This window comes from Oncorhynchus keta, chromosome 19 (genome assembly GCF_023373465.1).
Source record: "Oncorhynchus keta strain PuntledgeMale-10-30-2019 chromosome 19, Oket_V2, whole genome shotgun sequence".
NCBI classification, from domain to species: Eukaryota; Metazoa; Chordata; class Actinopteri; order Salmoniformes; family Salmonidae; genus Oncorhynchus; species Oncorhynchus keta.
The window spans coordinates 49,112,876-49,136,005 of NC_068439.1; the positions used below are offsets into that span (position 1 = coordinate 49,112,876).

The 23,130-nt window shown below is 41.0% G+C and overlaps 1 protein-coding gene across 1 annotated transcript in view; it reads left to right on the forward strand.

Moving 5' to 3' along the window:
• The window catches only part of LOC118398406 (bone morphogenetic protein 2-like), a 19,033-nt gene extending 6,931 nt beyond the window's left edge, over positions 1–12,102 (forward strand). The window contains exon 3 of the mRNA XM_035793699.2: positions 10,763–12,102. Coding sequence (XP_035649592.1) covers positions 10,763–11,688 — 926 coding nt within the window. The 3' untranslated portion in view covers positions 11,689–12,102. The remainder of the gene's footprint in view (positions 1–10,762) is intronic.
• The last annotated feature ends 11,028 nt before the right edge of the window (positions 12,103–23,130 follow it).

The window sequence follows — 23,130 nt, forward strand, 5'->3', positions numbered from 1 at the left end:
TCTAACAAAGCTCTGAATTTAAGAATGGACAACCTGACAATGCTCTGAATTTAAGAATGGACAATCTGACAAAGCTCTGAATTTAAGAATGGACAATCTGACAACACTCTGAATTTAAGAATGGACAATCTTACAACGCTCTGAATTTAAGAATGGACAATCTGACAACGCTCTGAATTTAAGAATGGACAATCTGACAACGCTCTGAATTTAAGAATGGACAATCTGACAGCGCTCTGAATTTTAAGCATGGACAATCTGACAACGCTCTGAATTTAAGAATGGACAATCTGACAACGCTCTGAATTTAAGAATGGACAATCTGACAAAGCTCTGAATTTAAGAATGGACAATCTGACAAAGCTCTGAATTTAAGAATGGACAATCTGACAACGCTCTGAATTTAAGAATGGACAATCTGACAACGCTCTGAATTTAAGAATGGACAATCTGACAAAGCTCTGAATTTAAGAATGGACAATCTGACAAAGCTCTGAATTTAAGAATGGACAATCTGACAACGCTCTGAATTTAAGAATGGACAATCTGACAAAGCTCTGAATTTAAGAATGGACAATCTGACAAAGCTCTGAATTTAAGAATGGACAATCTGACAAAGCTCTGAATTTAAGAATGGACAATCTGACAACGCTCTGAATTTAAGAATGGACAATCTGACAACGCTCTGAATTTAAGAATGGACAATCTGACAACGCTCTGAATTTAAGAATGGACAATCTGACAACGCTCTGAATTTAAGAATGGACAATCTGACAACGCTCTGAATTTAAGAATGGACAATCTGACAACGCTCTGAATTTAAGAATGGACAATCTGACAACGCACTGAATTTAAGAATGGACAATCTGACAACGCTCTGAATGTAAGAATGGACAATCTGACAAAGCTCTGAATTTAAGAATGGACAATCTGACAAAGCTCTGAATTTAAGAATGGACAATCTGACAACGCTCTGAATTTAAGAATGGACAATCTGACAACGCTCTGAATTTAAGAATGGACAATCTGACAAAGCTCTGAATTTAAGAATGGACAATCTGACAACGCTCTGAATTTAAGAATGGACAATCTGACAACGCTCTGAATTTAAGAATGGACAATCTGACAACGCTCTGAATTTAAGAATGGACAATCTGACAACGCTCTGAATTTAAGAATGGACAATCTGACAACGCTCTGAATTTAAGAATGGACAATCTGACAACGCTCTGAATTTAAGAATGGACAATCTGACAATGCTCTGAATTTAAGAATGGACAATCTGACAAAGCTCTGAATTTAAGAATGGACAATCTGACAAAGCTCTGAATTTAAGAATGGACAATCTGACAAAGCTCTGAATTTAAGAATGGACAATCTGACAAAGCTCTGAATTTAAGAATGGACAACCTGACAACGCTCTGAATTTAAGAATGGACAATCTGACAACGCTCTGAATTTAAGAATGGACAATCTGACAACGCTCTGAATTTAAGAATGGACAATCTGACAACGCTCTGAATTTAAGAATGGACAATCTGACAACGCTCTGAATTTAAGAATGGACAATCTGACAACGCTCTGAATTTAAGAATGGACAATCTGACAACGCTCTGAATTTAAGAATGGACAATCTGACAACGCTCTGAATTTAAGAATGGACAATCTGACAAAGATCTGAATTTAAGAATGGACAATCTAACAAAGCTCTGAATTTAAGAATGGACAATCTAACAAAGCTCTGAATTTAAGAATGGACAACCTGACAATGCTCTGAATTTAAGAATGGACAATCTGACAAAGCTCTGAATTTAAGAATGGACAATCTGACAACACTCTGAATTTAAGAATGGACAATCTTACAACGCTCTGAATTTAAGAATGGACAATCTGACAACGCTCTGAATTTAAGAATGGACAATCTGACAACGCTCTGAATTTAAGAATGGACAATCTGACAGCGCTCTGAATTTTAAGCATGGACAATCTGACAACGCTCTGAATTTAAGAATGGACAATCTGACAACGCTCTGAATTTAAGAATGGACAATCTGACAAAGCTCTGAATTTAAGAATGGACAATCTAACAAAGCTCTGAATTTAAGAATGGACAATCTGACAACGCTCTGAATTTAAGAATGGACAATCTGACAACGCTCTGAATTTAAGAATGGACAATCTGACAAAGCTCTGAATTTAAGAATGGACAATCTGACAAAGCTCTGAATTTAAGAATGGACAATCTGACAACGCTCTGAATTTAAGAATGGACAATCTGACAACGCTCTGAATTTAAGAATGGACAATCTGACAAAGCTCTGAATTTAAGAATGGACAATCTGACAAAGCTCTGAATTTAAGAATGGACAATCTGACAACGCTCTGAATTTAAGAATGGACAATCTGACAACGCTCTGAATTTAAGAATGGACAATCTGACAACGCTCTGAATTTAAGAATGGACAATCTGACAACGCTCTGAATTTAAGAATGGACAATCTGACAACGCTCTGAATTTAAGAATGGACAATCTGACAACGCACTGAATTTAAGAATGGACAATCTGACAACGCACTGAATTTGAGAATGGACAATCTGACAACGCTCTGAATTTAAGAATGGACAATCTGACAAAGCTCTGAATTTAAGAATGGACAATCTGACAAAGCTCTGAATTTAAGAATGGACAATCTGACAACGCTCTGAATTTAAGAATGGACAATCTGACAACGCTCTGAATTTAAGAAGGGACAATCTGACAAAGCTCTGAATTTAAGAATGGACAATCTGACAACGCTCTGAATTTAAGAATGGACAATCTGACAACGCTCAGAATTTAAGAATGGACAATCTGACAACGCTCTGAATTTAAGAATGGACAATCTGACAATGCTCTGAATTTAAGAATGGACAATCTGACAAAGCTCTGAATTTAAGAATGGACAATCTAACAAAGCTCTGAATTTAAGAATGGACAATCTGACAACGCTCTGAATTTAAGAATGGACAATCTGTGGACAACGCAATTTAAGCTCTGAATGGACAATCTGACAACGCTCTGAATTTAAGAATGGACAATCTGACAACGCTCTGAATTTAAGAATGGACAATCTGACAACGCTCTAAATTTAAGAATGGACAATCTGACAACGCTCTGAATTTAAGAATGGACAATCTGACAACGCTCTGAATTTAAGAATGGACAATCTGACAAAGCTCTGAATTTAAGAATGGACAATCTGACAAAGCTCTGAATTTAAGAATGGACAATCTGACAACGCTCTGAATTTAAGAATGGACAATCTGACAACGCTCTGAATTTAAGAATGGACAATCTGACAATGCTCTGAATTTAATAAGAATGGACAATCTGACAACGCTCTGAATTTAAGAATGGACAATCTGACAACGCTCTGAATTTAAGAATGGACAATCTGACAACGCTCTGAATTTAAGAATGGACAATCTGACAACGCTCTGAATTTAAGAATGGACAATCTGACAACGCTCTGAATTTAAGAATGGACAATCTGACAAAGCTCTGAATTTAAGAATGGATAACCTGACAACGCTCTGAATTTAAGAATGGACAATCTGACAACGCTCTGAATTTACGAATGGACAATCTGACAACGCTCTGAATTTAAGAATGGACAATCTGACAACGCTCTGAATTTAAGAATGGACAATCTGACAACGCTCTGAATTTAAGAATGGACAATCTGACAACGCTCTGAATTTAAGAATGGACAATCTGACAACGCTCTGAATTTAAGAATGGACAATCTGACAACGCTCTGAATTTAAGAATGGACAATCTGACAACGCTCTGAATTTAAGAATGGACAATCTGACAACGCACTGAATTTAAGAATGGACAATCTGACAACGCTCTGAATTTAAGAATGGACAATCTGACAAAGCTCTGAATTTAAGAATGGACAATCTGACAAAGCTCTGAATTTAAGAATGGACAATCTGACAACGCTCTGAATTTAAGAATGGACAATCTGACAACGCTCTGAATTTAAGAATGGACAATCTGACAACGCTCTGAATTTAAGAATGGACAATCTGACAACGCTCTGAATTTAAGAATGGACAATCTGACAACGCTCTGAATTTAAGAATGGACAATCTGACAAAGCTCTGAATTTAAGAATGGACAATCTGACAAAGCTCTGAATTTAAGAATGGACAATCTGACAAAGCTCTGAATTTAAGAATGGACAACCTGACAACGCTCTGAATTTAAGAATGGACAATCTGACAACGCTCTGAATTTAAGAATGGACAATCTGACAACGCTCTGAATTTAAGAATGGACAATCTGACAACGCTCTGAATTTAAGAATGGACAATCTGACAACGCTCTGAATTTAAGAATGGACAATCTGACAAAGCTCTGAATTTAAGAATGGACAATCTGACAACGCTCTGAATTTAAGAATGGACAATCTGACAACGCTCTGAATTTAAGAATGGACAATCTGACAACGCTCTGAATTTAAGAATGGACAACCTGACAAAGCTCTGAATTTAAGAATGGACAATCTGACAACGCTCTGAATTTAAGAATGGACAACCTGACAATGCTCTGAATTTAAGAATGGAATATCTGACAACGCTCTGAATTTAAGAATGGAAAATCTGACAACGCTCTGAATTTAAGAATGGACAATCTGACAACGCTCTGAATTTAAGAATGGACAATCTGACAAAGCTCTGAATTTAAGAATGGACAATCTGACAAAGCTCTGAATTTAAGAATGGACAACCTGACAACGCTCTAAATTTAAGAATGGACAACCTGACAACGCTCTGAATTTAAGAATGGACAATCTGACAACGCTCTGAATTTAAGAATGGACAATCTGACAACGCTCTGAATTTAAGAATGGACAATCTGACAATGCACTGAATTTAAGAATGGACAATCTGACAACGCTCTGAATTTAAGAATGGACAATCTGACAAAGCTCTGAATTTAAGAATGGACAATCTGACAAAGCTCTGAATTTAAGAATGGACAATCTGACAACGCTCTGAATTTAAGAATGGACAATCTGACAACGCTCTGAATTTAAGAATGGACAACCTGACAATGCTCTGAATTTAAGAATGGACAATCTGACAACGCTCTGATTTAAGAATGGACAATCTGACAACGCTCTGAATTTAAGAATGGACAATCTGACAACGCTCTGAATTTAAGAATGGACAATCTGACAACGCTCTGAATTTAAGAATGGACAATCTGACAACGCTCTGAATTTAAGAATGGACAATCTGACAAAGCTCTGAATTTAAGAATGGACAATCTGACAAAGCTCTGAATTTAAGAATGGACAATCTGACAAAGGTCTGAATTTAAGATTGGACAACCTGACAACGCTCTGAATTTAAGAATGGACAATCTGACAACGCTCTGAATTTAAGAATGGACAATCTGACAACGCTCTGAATTTAAGAATGGACAATCTGACAAAGCTCTGAATTTAAGAATGGACAATCTGACAACGCTCTGAATTTAAGAATGGACAATCTGACAACGCTCTGAATTTAAGAATGGACAATCTGACAACGCTCTGAATTTAAGAATGGACAATCTGACAACGCTCTGAATTTAAGAATGGACAATCTGACAACGCTCTGAATTTAAGAATGGACAATCTGACAACGCTCTGAATTTAAGAATGGACAATCTGACAACGCTCTGAATTTAAGAATGGACAATCTGACAAAGCTCTGAATTTAAGAATGGACAATCTGACAAAGCTCTGAATTTAAGAATGGACAATCTGACAACGCTCTGAATTTAAGAATGGACAATCTGACAACGCTCTGAATTTAAGAATGGACAATCTGACAACGCTCTGAATTTAAGAATGGACAATCTGACAACGCTCTGAATTTAAGAATGGACAATCTGACAACGCTCTGAATTTAAGAATGGACAATCTGACAAAGCTCTGAATTTAAGAATGGACAATCTGACAAAGCTCTGAATTTAAGAATGGACAATCTGACAAAGCTCTGAATTTAAGAATGGACAACCTGACAACGCTCTGAATTTAAGAATGGACAATCTGACAACGCTCTGAATTTAAGAATGGACAATCTGACAACGCTCTGAATTTAAGAATGGACAATCTGACAACGCTCTGAATTTAAGAATGGACAATCTGACAACGCTCTGAATTTAAGAATGGACAATCTGACAAAGCTCTGAATTTAAGAATGGACAATCTGACAAAGCTCTGAATTTAAGAATGGACAATCTGACAACGCTCTGAATTTAAGAATGGACAATCTGACAACGCTCTGAATTTAAGAATGGACAATCTGACAACGCTCTGAATTTAAGAATGGACAACCTGACAAAGCTCTGAATTTAAGAATGGGCAATCTGACAACGCTCTGAATTTAAGAATGGACAACCTGACAATGCTCTGAATTTAAGAATGGAAAATCTGACAACGCTCTGAATTTAAGAATGGACAATCTGACAACGCTCTGAATTTAAGAATGGACAATCTGACAAAGCTCTGAATTTAAGAATGGACAATCTGACAAAGCTCTGAATTTAAGAATGGACAATCTGACAAAGCTCTGAATTTAAGAATGGACAACCTGACAACGCTCTGAATTTAAGAATGGACAATCTGACAACGCTCTGAATTTAAGAATGGACAATCTGACAATGCTCTGAATTTAATAAGAATGGACAATCTGACAACGCTCTGAATTTAAGAATGGACAATCTGACAACGCTCTGAATTTAAGAATGGACAATCTGACAACGCTCTGAATTTAAGAATGGACAATCTGACAAAGCTCTGAATTTAAGAATGGACAATCTGACAACGCTCTGAATTTAAGAATGGACAATCTGACAACGCTCTGAATTTAAGAATGGACAATCTGACAACGCTCTGAATTTAAGAATGGACAACCTGACAACGCTCTGAATTTAAGAATGGACAATCTGACAACGCTCTGAATTTAAGAATGGACAATCTGACAACGCTCTGAATTTAAGAATGGACAATCTGACAACGCTCTGAATTTAAGAATGGACAATCTGACAAAGCTCTGAATTTAAGAATGGACAATCTGACAACGCTCTGAATTTAAGAATGGACAACCTGACAATGCTCTGAATTTAAGAATGGAATATCTGACAATGCTCTGAATTTAAGAATGGAAAATCTGACAACGCTCTGAATTTAAGAATGGACAATCTGACAACGCTCTGAATTTAAGAATGGACAATCTGACAAAGCTCTGAATTTAAGAATGGACAATCTGACAAAGCTCTGAATTTAAGAATGGACAATCTGACAACGCTCTGAATTTAAGAATGGACAATCTGACAACGCTCTGAATTTAAGAATGGACAATCTGACAACGCTCTGAATTTAAGAATGGACAATCTGACAACGCTCTGAATTTAAGAATGGACAATCTGACAACGCACTGAATTTAAGAATGGACAATCTGACAACGCTCTGAATTTAAGAATGGACAATCTGACAAAGCTCTGAATTTAAGAATGGACAATCTGACAAAGCTCTGAATTTAAGAATGGACAATCTGACAACGCTCTGAATTTAAGAATGGACAATCTGACAACGCTCTGAATTTAAGAATGGACAACCTGACAACGCTCTGAATTTAAGAATGGACAATCTGACAACGCTCTGGATTTAAGAATGGACAATCTGACAACGCTCTGAATTTAAGAATGGACAATCTGACAACGCTCTAATTTTATGAATGGACAATCTGACAACGCTTTGAATTTAAGAATGGACAATCTGACAACGCTCTGAATTTAAGAATGGACAATCTGACAAAGCTCTGAATTTAAGAATGGACAATCTGACAAAGCTCTGAATTTAAGAATGGACAATCTGACAAAGGTCTGAATTTAAGATTGGACAACCTGACAACGCTCTGAATTTAAGAATGGACAATCTGACAACGCTCTGAATTTAAGAATGGACAATCTGACAACGCTCTGAATTTAAGAATGGACAATCTGACAAATCTCTGAATTTAAGAATGGACAATCTGACAAAGCTCTGAATTTAAGAATGGACAATCTGACAACGGTCTGTATTTAAGAATGGACAATCTGACAACGCTCTGAATTTAAGAATGGACAATCTGACAACGCTCTGAATTTAAGAATGGACAATCTGACAACGCTCTGAATTTAAGAATGGACAATCTGACAACGCACTGAATTTAAGAATGGACAATCTGACAACGCTCTGAATTTAACGAATGGGACAATCTGACAACGCTCTGAATTTAAGAATGGACAATCTGACAACGCTCTGAATTTAAGAATGGACAATCTGACAAAGCTCTGAATTTAAGAATGGACAATCTGACAACGCTCTGAATTTAAGAATGGACAATCTGACAACGCTCTGAATTTAAGAATGGACAATCTGACAACGCTCTGAATTTAAGAATGGACAATCTGACAACGCACTGAATTTAAGAATGGACAATCTGACAACGCACTGAATTTAAGAATGGACAATCTGACAACGCTCTGAATTTAAGAATGGACAATCTGACAAAGCTCTGAATTTAAGAATGGACAATCTGACAAAGCTCTGAATTTAAGAATGGACAATCTGACAACGCTCTGAATTTAAGAATGGACAATCTGACAACGCTCTGAATTTAAGAATGGACAATCTGACAACGCTCTGATTTTAAGAATGGACAATCTGACAACGCTCTGAATTTAAGAATGGACAATCTGACAACGCTCTGAATTTCAGAATGGACAATCTTACAAAGCTCTGAATTTAAGAATGGACAATCTGACAAAGCTCTGAATTTAAGAATGGACAATCTGACAAAGCTCTGAATTTAAGAATGGACAACCTGACAACGCTCTGAATTTAAGAATGGACAATCTGACAACGCTCTGAATTTAAGAATGGACAATCTGACAACGCTCTGAATTTAAGAATGGACAATCTGACAACGCTCTGAATTTAAGAATGGACAATCTGACAACGCTCTGAATTTAAGACTGGACAATCTGACAAAGCTCTGAATTTAAGAATGGACAATCTGACAAAGCTCTGAATTTAAGAATGGACAATCTGACAACGCTCTGAATTTAAGAATGGACAATCTGACAACGCTCTGAATTTAAGAATGGACAATCTGACAACGCTCTGAATTTAAGAATGGACAACCTGACAAAGCTCTGAATTTAAGAATGGGCAATCTGACAACGCTCTGAATTTAAGAATGGACAACCTGACAATGCTCTGAATTTAAGAATGGAAAATCTGACAACGCTCTGAATTTAAGAATGGACAATCTGACAACGCTCTGAATTTAAGAATGGACAATCTGACAACGCTCTGAATTTAAGAATGGACAATCTGACAACGCTCTGAATTTAAGAATGGACAATCTGACAACGCTTTGAATTTAAGAATGGACAATCTGACAACGCTCTGAATTTAAGAATGGACAATCTGACAACGCTCTGAATTTAAGAATGGACAATCTGACAATGCTCTGAATTTAATAAGAATGGACAATCTGACAACGCTCTGAATTTAAGAATGGACAATCTGACAACGCTCTGAATTTAAGAATGGACAATCTGACAACGCTCTGAATTTAAGAATGGACAATCTGACAAAGCTCTGAATTTAAGAATGGACAATCTGACAACGCTCTGATTTTAAGAATGGACAATCTGACAACGCTCTGAATTTAAGAATGGACAATCTGACAACGCTCTGAATTTAAGAATGGACAACCTGACAACGCTCTGAATTTAAGAATGGAAAATCTGACAATGCTCTGAATTTAAGAATGGACAATCTGACAACGCTCTGAATTTAAGAATGGACAATCTGACAACGCTCTGAATTTAAGAATGGACAATCTGACAACGCTCTGAATTTAAGAATGGACAATCTGACAACGCTCTGAATTTAAGAATGGACAATCTGACAACGCTCTGAATTTAAGAATGGACAATCTGACAACGCTCTGAATTTAAGAATGGACAATCTGACAACGCACTGAATTTAAGAATGGACAATCTGACAACACTCTGAATTTAAGAATGGACAATCTGACAACGCTCTGAATTTACGAATGCACTCTGAGCGCTCTCTGGCACTCCAGGTTAAATGTATGAACACACCCTAAGATAAATGAGATCTACTTCCCTATGGCCTTTCATTATGTCATAATAATCTAGCTTTGATGATTCCATGGTGGGCTTTATCCACACATCCAATAAAAACAGGACTCCATTATGTAGCAAACAAATGGTAAAGGGCAGAACATTCTCTATGGTATTTAGTGGCCTTGCAGGCATAATGGTTCGAGGCTATCACTGTTCCCTGCTAGATCTTATCAATAAATGGGAACGCCACTGCTTTGATGTATGGACCTGGCAATGTTGCAGCTGGATGGTCATAATTGTCACCTGTTCCCTTTACATTGACTCATGCTCTTGGAGTTAGTGAGTGTGTGTGTATGATGCCAGTCGTTTTCTTGTGTGTGTGTGTGTGTGTGTGTGTTTTAGTGAGCTATGGAGCTATGGAAAGACAGCCCGTTTGTTAAGACAGTAAATCTTGGTCCGTCATGGAATGACTCTACAACCTTTATAGTTAAAAAAAATTGTCCTGAGCTTAGCCATGAATTTCTATGTCAACATCATCCACTGACCCTTACTCTCTCCTTCTCTTCTCGATTGCAGAATCCATGGAGGCTCTGGCAAGTCTGAAGGGCAGGACCACCCAGCAGTTCTTCTTCAATCTCACCTCCATCCCTGGAGAAGAGCTCATCACCTCTGCAGAGCTCCGGGTCTACAGGGACCAGGTCCTAGGGGCCACAGCAGCTCCCACTCGTAACACCAGTCACAACAGCAGTAACCGCTCCAGTACCAATACCAGTACCAGTGTTGGTGGCATCCATCGTATCAACGTGTACGAGGTGTTTGGAGCCCCTGCATCTCCCCATGGGGAACCCCTGACACGCCTCCTGGACACTCGGCTGGTGCAGGATTCTCTGAGCCGCTGGGAAAGCTTCGACGTCAGCCCCGCCGTGTCCCAGTGGTCCTCCGGGGGGAGCCAGAACCACGGATTCATGGTGGAGGTGTTCCACCCAGACACCCAGGGGGGCGAGGAAGCCCAGAGACAGAGCAGGCACGTCAGGGTGAGCCGCTCCCTTCACGAGGACCAGGACTCATGGCCCCAGGCTCGACCCCTGCTGGTGACCTACAGTCATGACGGGCGGGGGAACGCGGTGCTGCACAGGGACAAGAGACAGGCAGCAGGCCACAGGAAACAGAGAAGGAAGCATCAACACAAGGCCAACTGCCACAGACACGAACTCGACGTGGACTTCAGCGAAGTGGGCTGGAACGAGTGGATAGTGGCGCCCCCTGGCTACCATGCCTTCTACTGCCACGGGGTATGTCCCTTCCCATTGGCCGACCACCTCAACTCCACCAACCACGCCATCGTTCAGACGCTGGTCAACTCTGTGAACTCCAACATCCCCCGGGCGTGCTGCGTGCCCACAGAGCTCAGCCCCATATCACTGCTCTATCTGGACGAGTATGAGAAGGTCATCCTCAAAAACTACCAGGACATGGTGGTGGAGGGGTGTGGCTGCCGGTGAGACATACAGAGAGAGAGAGAGAGAGAGAGAGAGAGAGAGAGAGAGAGAGAGAGAGAGGGATGGGATGAAGGGATGGAGACTGAGAAGGACGTAGAGTGTGAGGCTATATGGACACCCGGTTTCCCAATGAAAATGTTTTATTTAAATGAAAGGAAAGACACAAACAGAGCTATTTTGGGAGAAGAAGTACAAATAACTATATATGAATATATTTATGTCTAGTTAAAGTTGGGAAAAATAAATATTTTACTTGGAGGAATAATCCTTTACTGGTTTTGAAAATGTATATCTGATGTACATTTCGAATTGGGTGCAATACCACATGAAGTATAATGCTCAGATTTTTATTTTGTATTTATTTCTATTATAACCACTTTGTTTGTAAATAAATCATGTGTATTTATCGCGAGAAAACTCTTTGGTTGTTCTAATTGTCCCCCAACATGTCCAGCTGACTTCACAACGTGTGTTTGAAAACGTTCAAATCACACGAAGGATGTCAAGGGGTGAAAAGGTAACGGAGCTACAAACTTCTCCCACATAAATTAGCTGCAAAAAAAAACAGCAAAAAAAAAACAAGACTAGGTTGAAAGCTAACTCTCTAAAACTGAATTGCCCAGATGAAGCATTTACAGTTACTATGATAAACATTGCTGGAGCATGGTGGTGTGTTTTGAAAAGGGTCCGTGTAAGTGTGGTGTAATGGCCTGCAATGGGGTATAGAATCACAGCAGGGTCCAGGGTAGTTACATCTATACAGCTGTTATAAGGTCTCTGGGGAGGACTAAGGAAAACACAGCGAGATATTTGCCTCCGCTACATGGCGTTGTACAGATCCCTGGGAATGAAGGCTGAGGTAAAAGTTAACCCCTGGGAATAGTTCATTTAAAAGAGAAAGAGAGAGAGAGAGAGAGAGAGAGAGAGAGAGAGAGAGAGAGAGAGAGAGAGAGAGAGCGGGTGGAGAAGTAGAGAGAGAAAACAAACAACCTGAGTTGTCTGTCGGTGTGCGAGGGATTTGAAGAGCGTCTGTGCTGTGAGTTTGTTTACTGTGCGATTTGAGACACGACAGCGAGCTAGGAGACAGAGACGCCAATAGGCCCTCGGCGAGACATGTGGTCTACAGCTGCTTTAATTAATAAAGATAAACAAACAGGCACACACCAGTGTACCTGCTACATATTGCACATGTTCAGACACATTCTACCCCTACGTGTTTTTGGCCACCTTCCTTTGTCATCTCGGTCTCCTATTCTTCTTATGTTGTGCTTTTGGCACCACCGGGAAAACCCTTGCCGGAATAGTTCTGTTAGGGAAATGAATGAACACTAACACAAACAACACTGTCATTGACAAACAACAGGGAATTATTGCTCATATCTTATTCATAGGGACAGATAATGGCAGGATGCGATGGCAAGAACCAAACATATCGTATGTCCAAGACAGCACGGGCATGAAGGTTAGGATGAATATCTTAATACTTGTATTGTTCTCGGAGAAGTAGTGCAGTCCCTCAGCCCTAAACGGAGTGACTTGGAACGCTTTTGAAAAGAGACAGCGGAAATACATACTGTAGCCACACTGCTGGGGGTAGATAACGAGAGAGTGAGAGACAGAGAGAGGCAGAGAGAAAGAGAGAGAGGAATGCTTGTGGAGTTTCACGTACTTCTTTTTCCTGCTGTGTTTGCATTAGACAGGGTTTGGAACGGAACACAAGTCGTCTCGAGAATCTCTCAATATAATTTGTTTTATACGAGCGCACGTTGGAACCATGGAATGTTGGTTTCAAACTCAGACACATGCATGCACTCGTTTGCAGAGAGCAGCCCAACATGGTTGTGTTTTTAATCAGCTATACAAAGACTTTTGCTTTTTCTTCGGGGAAGAAACTGTACATTTGAACAAATACATGCTTTCAACTCACGTACTCGTCTATCATTTAATACTACAGCAGTTACATTTCCATACCGTTGACAGTAGAAATGGGGAAATGTCTTATCCCTAAGTCTGTAAGTCCTAAGATAATGACTTTTTCAGATATTTTGCCATTGTGTCTATTGACTTGTTGTGCAACAGATAGAAAGGTGACCTAATACCTACTCTTACCCAACACCCACCTGGGTGACGCAACAGGCAGTCATTTCTTGCCAGAGCAGTCCTTGTCCACACATCAGTTTCAATCCCCTGGCCTACACATGTTATTTTATTTTACCTTGCATCCGTTCCCCCCAGATTTCCCATCTGGTTTCCATTTCTGTAATGTAGACCCCAACCACAGAACTCAGCTCAGCACATGGTCTCCTATAGCCCTGCCAGTAGCACCAACCGTCTGCCTGCCTGCCTCCCTACCTTCTTCCCTCCCTCCCTCCATGCCTCCCTGCCTTTCTGCCTGCTTACCTGCCCCCCCACCCCCCCTCCCGCCTCCCTCTCAGCGTACCATTTTAATGGACTTCAGAAGGAAGTCACTTCACTGGCACAGTTAATGAGCATTTGATGAAAATCAACTAAACATTCAACAGTAAAACTTTACCCCCCCCTCACTGCCAACACTGTTAGGTCAGAAGAGAAGGATAGGAGGAGAGAGGGAGAGGGGGTTGGAAGAAAACGCCTGTGTTAAAACAGTGTTAGATTTAGTGGTTTGCCTTTATAGCTGCAGTCTATAAACCTTTCATTGGGTTGGGTGGAAACACTGCTCCCAGGGTGGGGGACACATGGGGCGTGCTCCTGAATGCCCCCCGCTCCCTGGTCCAACTGCACTTGGTTCTGGTACTCTGAGTCAGCCACTGTTTCTCACCCCCCAGGGGCTGGCTTTAGGGCTCAGTTAGTATCAGACCCTCCCTTTAGGGACCACTTTTAAACAACCCCCATCCCCCCTAACCCCGCCTCCTCTCCTTCCTTTCTTACGGGACCGAGGTTAAAGGTCTTGGCTGTAATGATTTGCTATGACTCACTTCATCACACAGCTCTGACTAGCAGACTAGTCACTTTGCCATAAGCTGTTGATGACAATACAAAGTGAAGCCCCTGTTATATTAGGACAGACTAAATGAGCACTTCACACTGTCAGCTAAGGCTGTGTGTGTAGGTGTCTGTTATGCCCATGTAAACGTAAGATATTATTGGTTAAACCGGCTCTCATTCACTGCTGCACAGGCTTTGAGCAAAACCACTCTGCAATGTTGAAGATGTTTTTCCTTTCTTCCTTTTCCTGAGCATCTGGTAAATAAGTTAAAGGTGTGCGTCTTTCTTTTAGCTTGACATACAAACACACAACAGAACGGCCACAGCACTGGTGAGCATTCCACTGAGAGAGGGAGAGCGGGACCCTCGCTCTAACTGGCGTGGCAGGCCCATTATTTTAGCTGTGTTTGAACCACACCAAAAGTATCTGCAGCTCCGTCAACCAAAACCATGAGGGTTATAAAATCAGACTTTCAGATTTCTGGCGGTGCTGTGTTTGGAAAGTATGTGGCGTGCCGTGCACCTCTGATGCAGAGAAGTGCTCCATCCGTCGATATGGGAGATCTCTACCCCGGCCTCGTGCCAGGCAGGGCGGAACGCTAAAACACAGAGATGCGGGGAGGAACGGTGGTCACTTGTGAGTCTTACTTTCTTTCCATTTTTTTTCTCTGCTTCATGTGCCGCACTGTAATTTTAGAGGTGGTGCGCTGCACGGCGTTTCTTCTGTTTTCCGAGAAGTGTCAGTGAGATGACGTCCAACATAGCTGAAACTGTGGCATCTGTGCTGCAGCTCTGAACACATCAAACAGGCCAGCATTCGTCCACACAGTCAAGAGGAGACAAAATATGGAAATGGATTTTCCAGAATCACTGGGAGAGATGATGGTACTTATTCTTATGTAGTCTTTTATTCCATTGTACGTGTGTGTGTGCATGTGTGTGCGTGTGTGTGTGTGTGTGCGTGTGTGTGTGTGTGCGTGCGTGCGTGTGTGTGTGTGTGTTTAAGTGTGTGTGTGTACGAGGCTAGTAGGAAATGACTCAGTGGTGTTGCTAAAAGCTATCTCTAAGTTGTTCCTAAAATATGCTCTGCTACTGCCATTACCATAAGTGCTAAATCATCCATACAATCACAGTGGAGCAGACAAGAGTGGCATGCTGGAGCCATTACCTCTGGCTGAGGGGGAGGAGACCGAGTGTTAGGGACTTCTCATGGTAGTGGTGCTACGTCCCGATGCATTGTCAAGGGCCTATTCATTGGCAGAACACTGCTAAGCTATTGTACGCTACATTGTAGGCTGCGTACTACCCGCAAGGCAACATGGATGGACATCAGTCCATTCCAGGGAGCCAGTGTACAATGGATTCAACAATAGACCAATAGGGAGCCAGTGTACAATGGATTCAACAATAGACCAATAGGGAGCCAGTGTACAATGGATTCAACAATAGACCAATAGGGAGCCAGTGTACAATGGATTCAACAATAGACCAATAGTGAGCCAGTGTACAATGGATTCAACAATAGACCAATAGGGAGCCAGTGTACAATGGATTCAACAATAGACCAATAGGGAGCCGTGTGTCATAGTTTTATGCCATGACGGTCTAACTTGGGGGTTGTGGGTTAGGTGACCATTTTATCCACCAGCTAAATATCACGTTTACAGGAGTCTTCACCAAAAAAAACGTGGCTTATTCACCTCCACATTAAGTCTCGTCCCAGTTTCTCCTGTTTGCATGTTATGTGGATCAGCCTCTCTCTGGCATCAACAGAGTGAGAAAACAGAACGTTTCGCAATGAACAAACTGACATCATGGGTCCATTAACTATTCATAATATTCTGGCAAACAGTTTATAAATGCATGATTTAGTATTTATTTATTGAACATGTATTTAGGAAGATCATGGCTATATAATAAAGCATGATGAAATACACAAGTGTAGAAAAACACATCAAATCTCACATCATCATGAAGGAAAATTCAGTAACTTATAAATTCTTAACATGTTTTAATAAAGCTGTTGAAACTGTGCATCAGAAACTGTGCATTTCATTCTTGACTTCAAGTGTCTACAAGATGCCCTCAAGGCTTTGAATGTGAGAATCTGTAACTTTGTTGTCTGTCTGTCTGTGAACCGAGTCAGAGAATGATAGAGGGAGAGAAATTGAGTCAAGAGAGGGGAGAGAGGGAGGGAGCGAGAGAGAGAGAGAGAGAGAGGGGAGAGAGGGAGAAAGAGGGATGGATGGAAAGAGTGAGAACTAGAGGTAGGGTGAGTTAGAAGGGGAAAAAGAGTCGAAAGACAAAGGCAGAAATAAAGAGAGAATGAGAGATAAAATAAATAAATAAAGAGAGAGGGAGAGAGAGAGAGAGGGAGAGAGGGAGAGAGAAATAAAGAGGGAGGGAGAGAGAGGGAGAGAGGGAGAGAGAAATAAAGAGGGAGGGAGGGAGGGAGGGAGGGAGGGAGGGAGGGAGGGAGGGAGGGAGGGAGGGAGGGAGGGAGGGAGGGAGGGAGGGAGGGAGGGAGGGAGGGAGGAATTAGATCCATATGGAGGGTTGTGAAGAAATGGAGTTAGTGTGGTTATGGGTAGCGTTCTCCATCTTAGTAGCAGGAAGCTGAGAAATCAGCCAGAATGACTACATGACAAGCTCAGCACGCCACGTTGATGAATGTTAATCTACTGAACTGTAAATTTCATTTTGGCACATGATATACTGTATACGGTAGCTGTTCTTATTCAGTATATCACACGTTTCAGGACTTATCTAAGATAGCCTTAGGTTGAAAATACCAAGGCTGAAAAATCCAAGGCTGAAAAGATCAAGGTTGAAAAGACCAAGGCTGAAAAGACCAAGGTTGAAAAGATCAAGGTTGAAAAGACCAAGGCTGAAAAGACCAAGGCTGAAAAGATCAAGGTTGAAAAGACCAAGGCTGAAAATATCAAGGTTGAAAAGACCAAGGCTGAAAAGACCAAGGTTGAAAAGACCAACGCTGAATTGTAGTGATTGGTAGTAACATGCCTCACTGTCGTAACAGGAGGAAAACTTCAAGTTGCAAAATCAGGTGTAGGCTTATTAAATAATAGGTGCTACAAAATGAAGGCTGACAAAATATATATTTTTTTAATTCACAAAAAGACTGTCAAACTAACACAACACTGAAAGGTTACTACATCAAAAGGACTAGGGACTAGGGCCTTTCTTGCATTTCTGTCAACTCAGTCTGCCCATATGCAATCCACTACTGGGAAAACAACAGCTGCTACACACAGGTAAACAGTATATAGGACCTCCCCCATGGCCACACCGTCACCTCGGAGCATACCATGACCCACTATGTAGGGGGGAGAACTGTCACGCCCTGAACTGTTTCACCTGTCCTTGTGTTTGTCTCCACCCCCTCCAGGTGTCACTTGGTGTATTTATCCTTGTGTTTCCTGTCTCTCTGTGCCAGTTTGTCTTGTATGTTTCCAAGTCAACCAGCGTTTTTCCCGTTCTCCTGCTTTTTACATCCTCCTTTTTCTAATCCTCCTGGACTTTGTACCTGCCTGCCTGACCATTCTGCCTGCCTTGACCACGAGCCTGTCTACCACTTTATACCTCCTGGACTCTGATCTGGTTTTGACCTTTTTGCCTGTCCACGACCATTCTCTTGCCTACCCCTTTGGATTAATAAACATTGTAAGACTCCAACCATCTGCCTCCTGTGTCTGCTTTTGGGTCTCGCCTTGTGCCTTGATAAGAACGTGTAATTACCCTCAGTAAAAAGCACATTAAATAACATAATACACACCTCATAATCATATGTCTAAATAAGAAAATATACTGGGTAAACACCCTTCTCAACATACAGAACGTACCAGTGGAGGCTGGTGGGAGGAGTTATAGGAGGATGGGCTCATTGTAATGGATGGAATGGAATGAATGGAATGGAGTCATACATGGTTTCCATATGTTTGATGTGTTGGATAGCATTCCATTGATTCCCTTCCAGTCATTACAATGAGCCCGTCCTCCTATAACTCTTCCCACCAGCCTCCACTGGCACCGCCATTGGAATACTTCTATCAAAAGTTTATTCACTAATTCACATAGGCCAAATTCCAAACCAAAACACGAATGCTGCGTGCCCCTGTGCCTTTCATCCTTGTTCCCCCAAATGCGGTCCTTGCTATCTGGGATCCTTGGGACCAGGGTTGGGGAGTAACTCATTACATGTCGTAAGATTACAACAAAAAAACATTGACTGTAATCAGTTACATTACCTGGAAAAATATTGTAATCAGATTACAGATACTTTTGAAAAAGTAGATGACTAGGATGTTTGCGAAAAAAATACATTCTGTTACACCTTTCTGTTTTCTCATTGACATGAAATTAAGCATTGAAAATATGTGCTGATTTAAGGTTGCAAGTCTGACCAGAAGTCGGAGACCACTATGGTGACACAACAAATGCACTTGATCGTTTTTGTCTTCTTCCAATGCTTCTTATGGGGAAAGTAATCCAAAAGTAATTGAAAGTAATCAGATTACATCACTGAGTTTGGGTAATCCAAAAGTTACATTACTAATTACAATCTTGGACAGGTAACTAGTAACTGTTAGGTATAACATTTAGTAAGTGGGACATCCCCACCACATTAAAGTTGAAATGTAAAATGGTTAAGGTAAGGGTTTAGGTAAGGGTAGGGGTTAAGTTTAGGGTTTGGGGTAGGGATGTCTCTAGAATCCCGGATAGCACTCTCCAAATACTGTCAAGCATTCGTGCACGCTCTGGGACGAGCAGCTGAGTGCATGTGCAGGACTGGCTGGCGAGGTTTCGGAAACACAAATGAAAGAAGAAGCGTTATGAAAATGAAATTTAATTAAATGAAGGAGAGAAAGAGAACCACCTGATAGGTGTTTGAAAATGTTCAAGAAATACCACACCCACTCAGAGGATCAAACAGCAGACAATATGATGTGAAAGAAACAAATGTTTGCATGGCAAAATGAACTCTGAATATTAGCGAGGAACCAAAACCATTATTTTGTGATGAGTACACAGATTGTAAATATGATGCCTTTCTCATCTGGCTTTAGCCAGTAGATGGCAACAACCAATATGTTACAATAATGTGACCTAGAGTACCATCCACTGAGAGATAGTTAGTCTGAGCGGAGAATTATCGTGTCATAATTTGCATTCTTATAGTACTTTTCTCCAGTTCAAAGTGCTCTACGTTATAAAGCGGAAACTCACGGTGGGGTTTAGTCTTTAATGGGGGGTGCAGGATTTGGAATGGGACAAGAGCATTGATCAAGTTCACAAAGATACAGTATGTTCCATGGCACCAAAACATTCATGATGATAATAACACTCCTCACTTCTCTTCTGACTAGATTGAAGATGGAGATTAAGGACTGTGGCCAGTCTTGGAAAGCCATCTCCATAAAGGCTGAGGATCGGCAGCAGTGGCGCTCTTTTGTGGAAAGAAGAAGATTTATTAAGTTGTCACGATCGTAATAGGGATGGGACCAAGGCGCAGCGTGATTGAAGTTCCACTTCTTTATTACGGTGAAACTTTAAACAATAAACCAATAACGAAACGTGAAAGTAGTGGTGCACAAACACAAACACAAAACAATATCCCACAAACACAGGTGGGAAAAATGGCTACCTAAATATGATCCCCAATTAGAGGCAACGATTACCAGCTGCCTCTAATTGGGAACCATACAAAACACTAACATAGAAATATTGAGCTAGAACACCCCCTAGTCACGCCCTGACCTACTACACCATAGAGAACCAAGGGCGCTCTATGGTCAGGGCGTGACATAAGTAAGGAATTCTGGCTAGAATATCAGTCTTGAAACTTGCCAAATGCTTACTTACAAACCCTTAACCAACAGTGCAGTTCAATAAAGAGTTAAGAAAATATTTACCAAATAAACTAAAACAAAAAATAATAAAAATGAACACAACAAAATAACAATAACGAGGCTATATACAGGGGGTAATGAGTCAATGTACGGGGGTACAGCTTAGTCGAGGTAATGTAGGTAGGGGTGAAGTGACTATGCATAGAAAATAAACAGTGAGTAGCAGCAGTGTAAAAAACAAATGGTGGGGTCACAATGTAAGTAATCCGGTGGCTATTTGATTAATTGTTCAGCAGTCTTATAGCTTGGGGGTAGAAGCTGTTAAGGTGCCTTTTGGTCCTAGACTTGGTGCTCCGGTACCGCTTGCCGTGCGGTACCAGGGAAAACAGTCTGTGACTAAGGTGGCTGGAGTCTTTGCCAATTTTGGGGGCCTTCCTCTGACACAGCCTGGTATTTAAACAGTTGAAGTCGGAAGTTTACATACACTTAGGTTGGAGCTATTAAAACTCGTTTTTCAACCACTGCACAAATTGTTTGTTAACAAACTATAGTTTTGGCAAGATGGTTAAGGACATCTACTTTGTGCATGACACAAGTCATTTTCCCAGCAATTGTTTCAGACAGATTATTCACTGTATCACAATTCCAGTGGGTCAGAAGTTTACATACACTAAGTTGACTGTGCCTTTCAACAGCTTGGAAAACTCCAGACAATGATGTCATGGCTTTAGAAGCCTCTGAAAGGCTAATTGACATCATTTGAGTCAATTGGAGGTGTACCTGAGGATGTATTTCAAGGCCACCCTTCAAACTCAGTGCCTCTTTGCTTGACATCATGGGGAACTCAAAAGAAATCTTGGCTGAACTCAGAAAAACAATTGTAGACCTCCACAAGTCTGGTTCATCCTTGGGAGCAATTTACAAATGCCTGACGGTACAACATTCATCTGTACAAACAATAGTACGCAAGTATAAACACCATGGGACCAGGCAGCCATCATACTGCTCAGGAAGGAGACACGTTCTGTCTCCTAGAGATGAATGTACTTTGGTGTGAAAAGTGTAAATCAATTCCAGAACAACAGCAAAGGACCTTGTGAAGATGCTGGAGGAAACAGGTACAAAAGTATCTATATCCACAGTAAAATGAGTCCTATATCGACATAACCTGAAAGGCCGTTCAGCAAGGATGAAACCACTGCTCCAAAACTGCCATAAAAAAGACAGACTACGGTTTGCAACTGCACATGGGGACAAAGATTGTACTTTTTGGAAAAATGTCCTCTGGTCTGATGAAACAAAAATAGAACTGTTTGGCCATGATGACCATCTTTATGTTTTGAGGAAAAAGGGCGAGGTTTGCAAGCCGAAGAACACCATCCCAACCGTGAAGCATGGGGGTGGCAGCATCATGTTGTGGGGGTGCTTTACTGCAGGAGGGACTGGTGCGCTTCACAAAATAGATGACATCATGAGAAGGAAAATTATGTGGATTTATTGAAGCAACATCTCAAGACATCAGTCAGGAAGTTAAAGCTTGGTCACAGATGGGTCTTCCAAATTGACAGTGATCCCAAGCATACCTCCAAAGTTGTGGCAAAATGGCATAAGGACAACAAAATCAAGGTATTGGTGTGGCCATCACAAAGCCCTGACCTCAATCCTATAGAAAATCTGTGGGCAGAACTGAAAAACATGTGCAAGCAAGGAGGCCTACAAACCTGACTCAGTTACACCAGCTCTGTCAGGAGGAATGGGTCAAAATTCACCCAACTTATTGTGGGAAGTTTGTGGAAGGCTATCCGAAACATTTGACCCAAGTTAAACAATTTAAAGGCAATGCTACCAAATACTAATTGAGTGTATGTCAACTTCTGACCCACTGGGAATGTGATGAAAGAAATAAAAGCTGAAATAAGTCATTCTCTCTACTATTACTCTGACATTTCACATTCTTAAAATAAAGTGCTGATCCTAATTGACCTAAGACAGGGAATTTTTACTAAGATTAAATGTCAGGAATTGTGAAAAACTGAGTTTAAATGTAGTTAGCTAAGGTGTATGTAAACTTCCGACTTCAACTGTAGGTCCTGGATGGGAGGAAGCTTGGCCCCAGTGATGTACTGGGCCGTATGCACTACCCTTTGTAGTGCCTTACTGTCAAGCTGGACTAGGTGGGTGAAGGAATCAGGCGCAGAGAGTTCCAGTTGTGAAAAATGCTCTTTCATTCGACACACAAAAATGATAAGCCCAACAACACATGGCGCGGACAACACAGTGACTACCCAATAACACAGGGCGCGGACAACACAGTGACTGCCCAAAAACACAGGTTGCCAAGTCCAGAAAATATAACCACCTCTACCTAAAAACACGTAACAAAAAGACAATCCTGCACAAAACAAGGGCGGGTACACGTACTTAAAATAGGGAAGCTCATTAAGCCTTACAACAGAACACAGGTGAAACTAATAAGACAAAACAAACAGACAAACAAAAAGGGGATCGGTGGCGGCTAGTAGGACGGTGACGGTGACCGCCGAGCACCGTCCGAACAGGGAGCCAACTTCGGCGGAGGTCGTGACACTTACGGTCAGATGCCGAGCAGTTACCA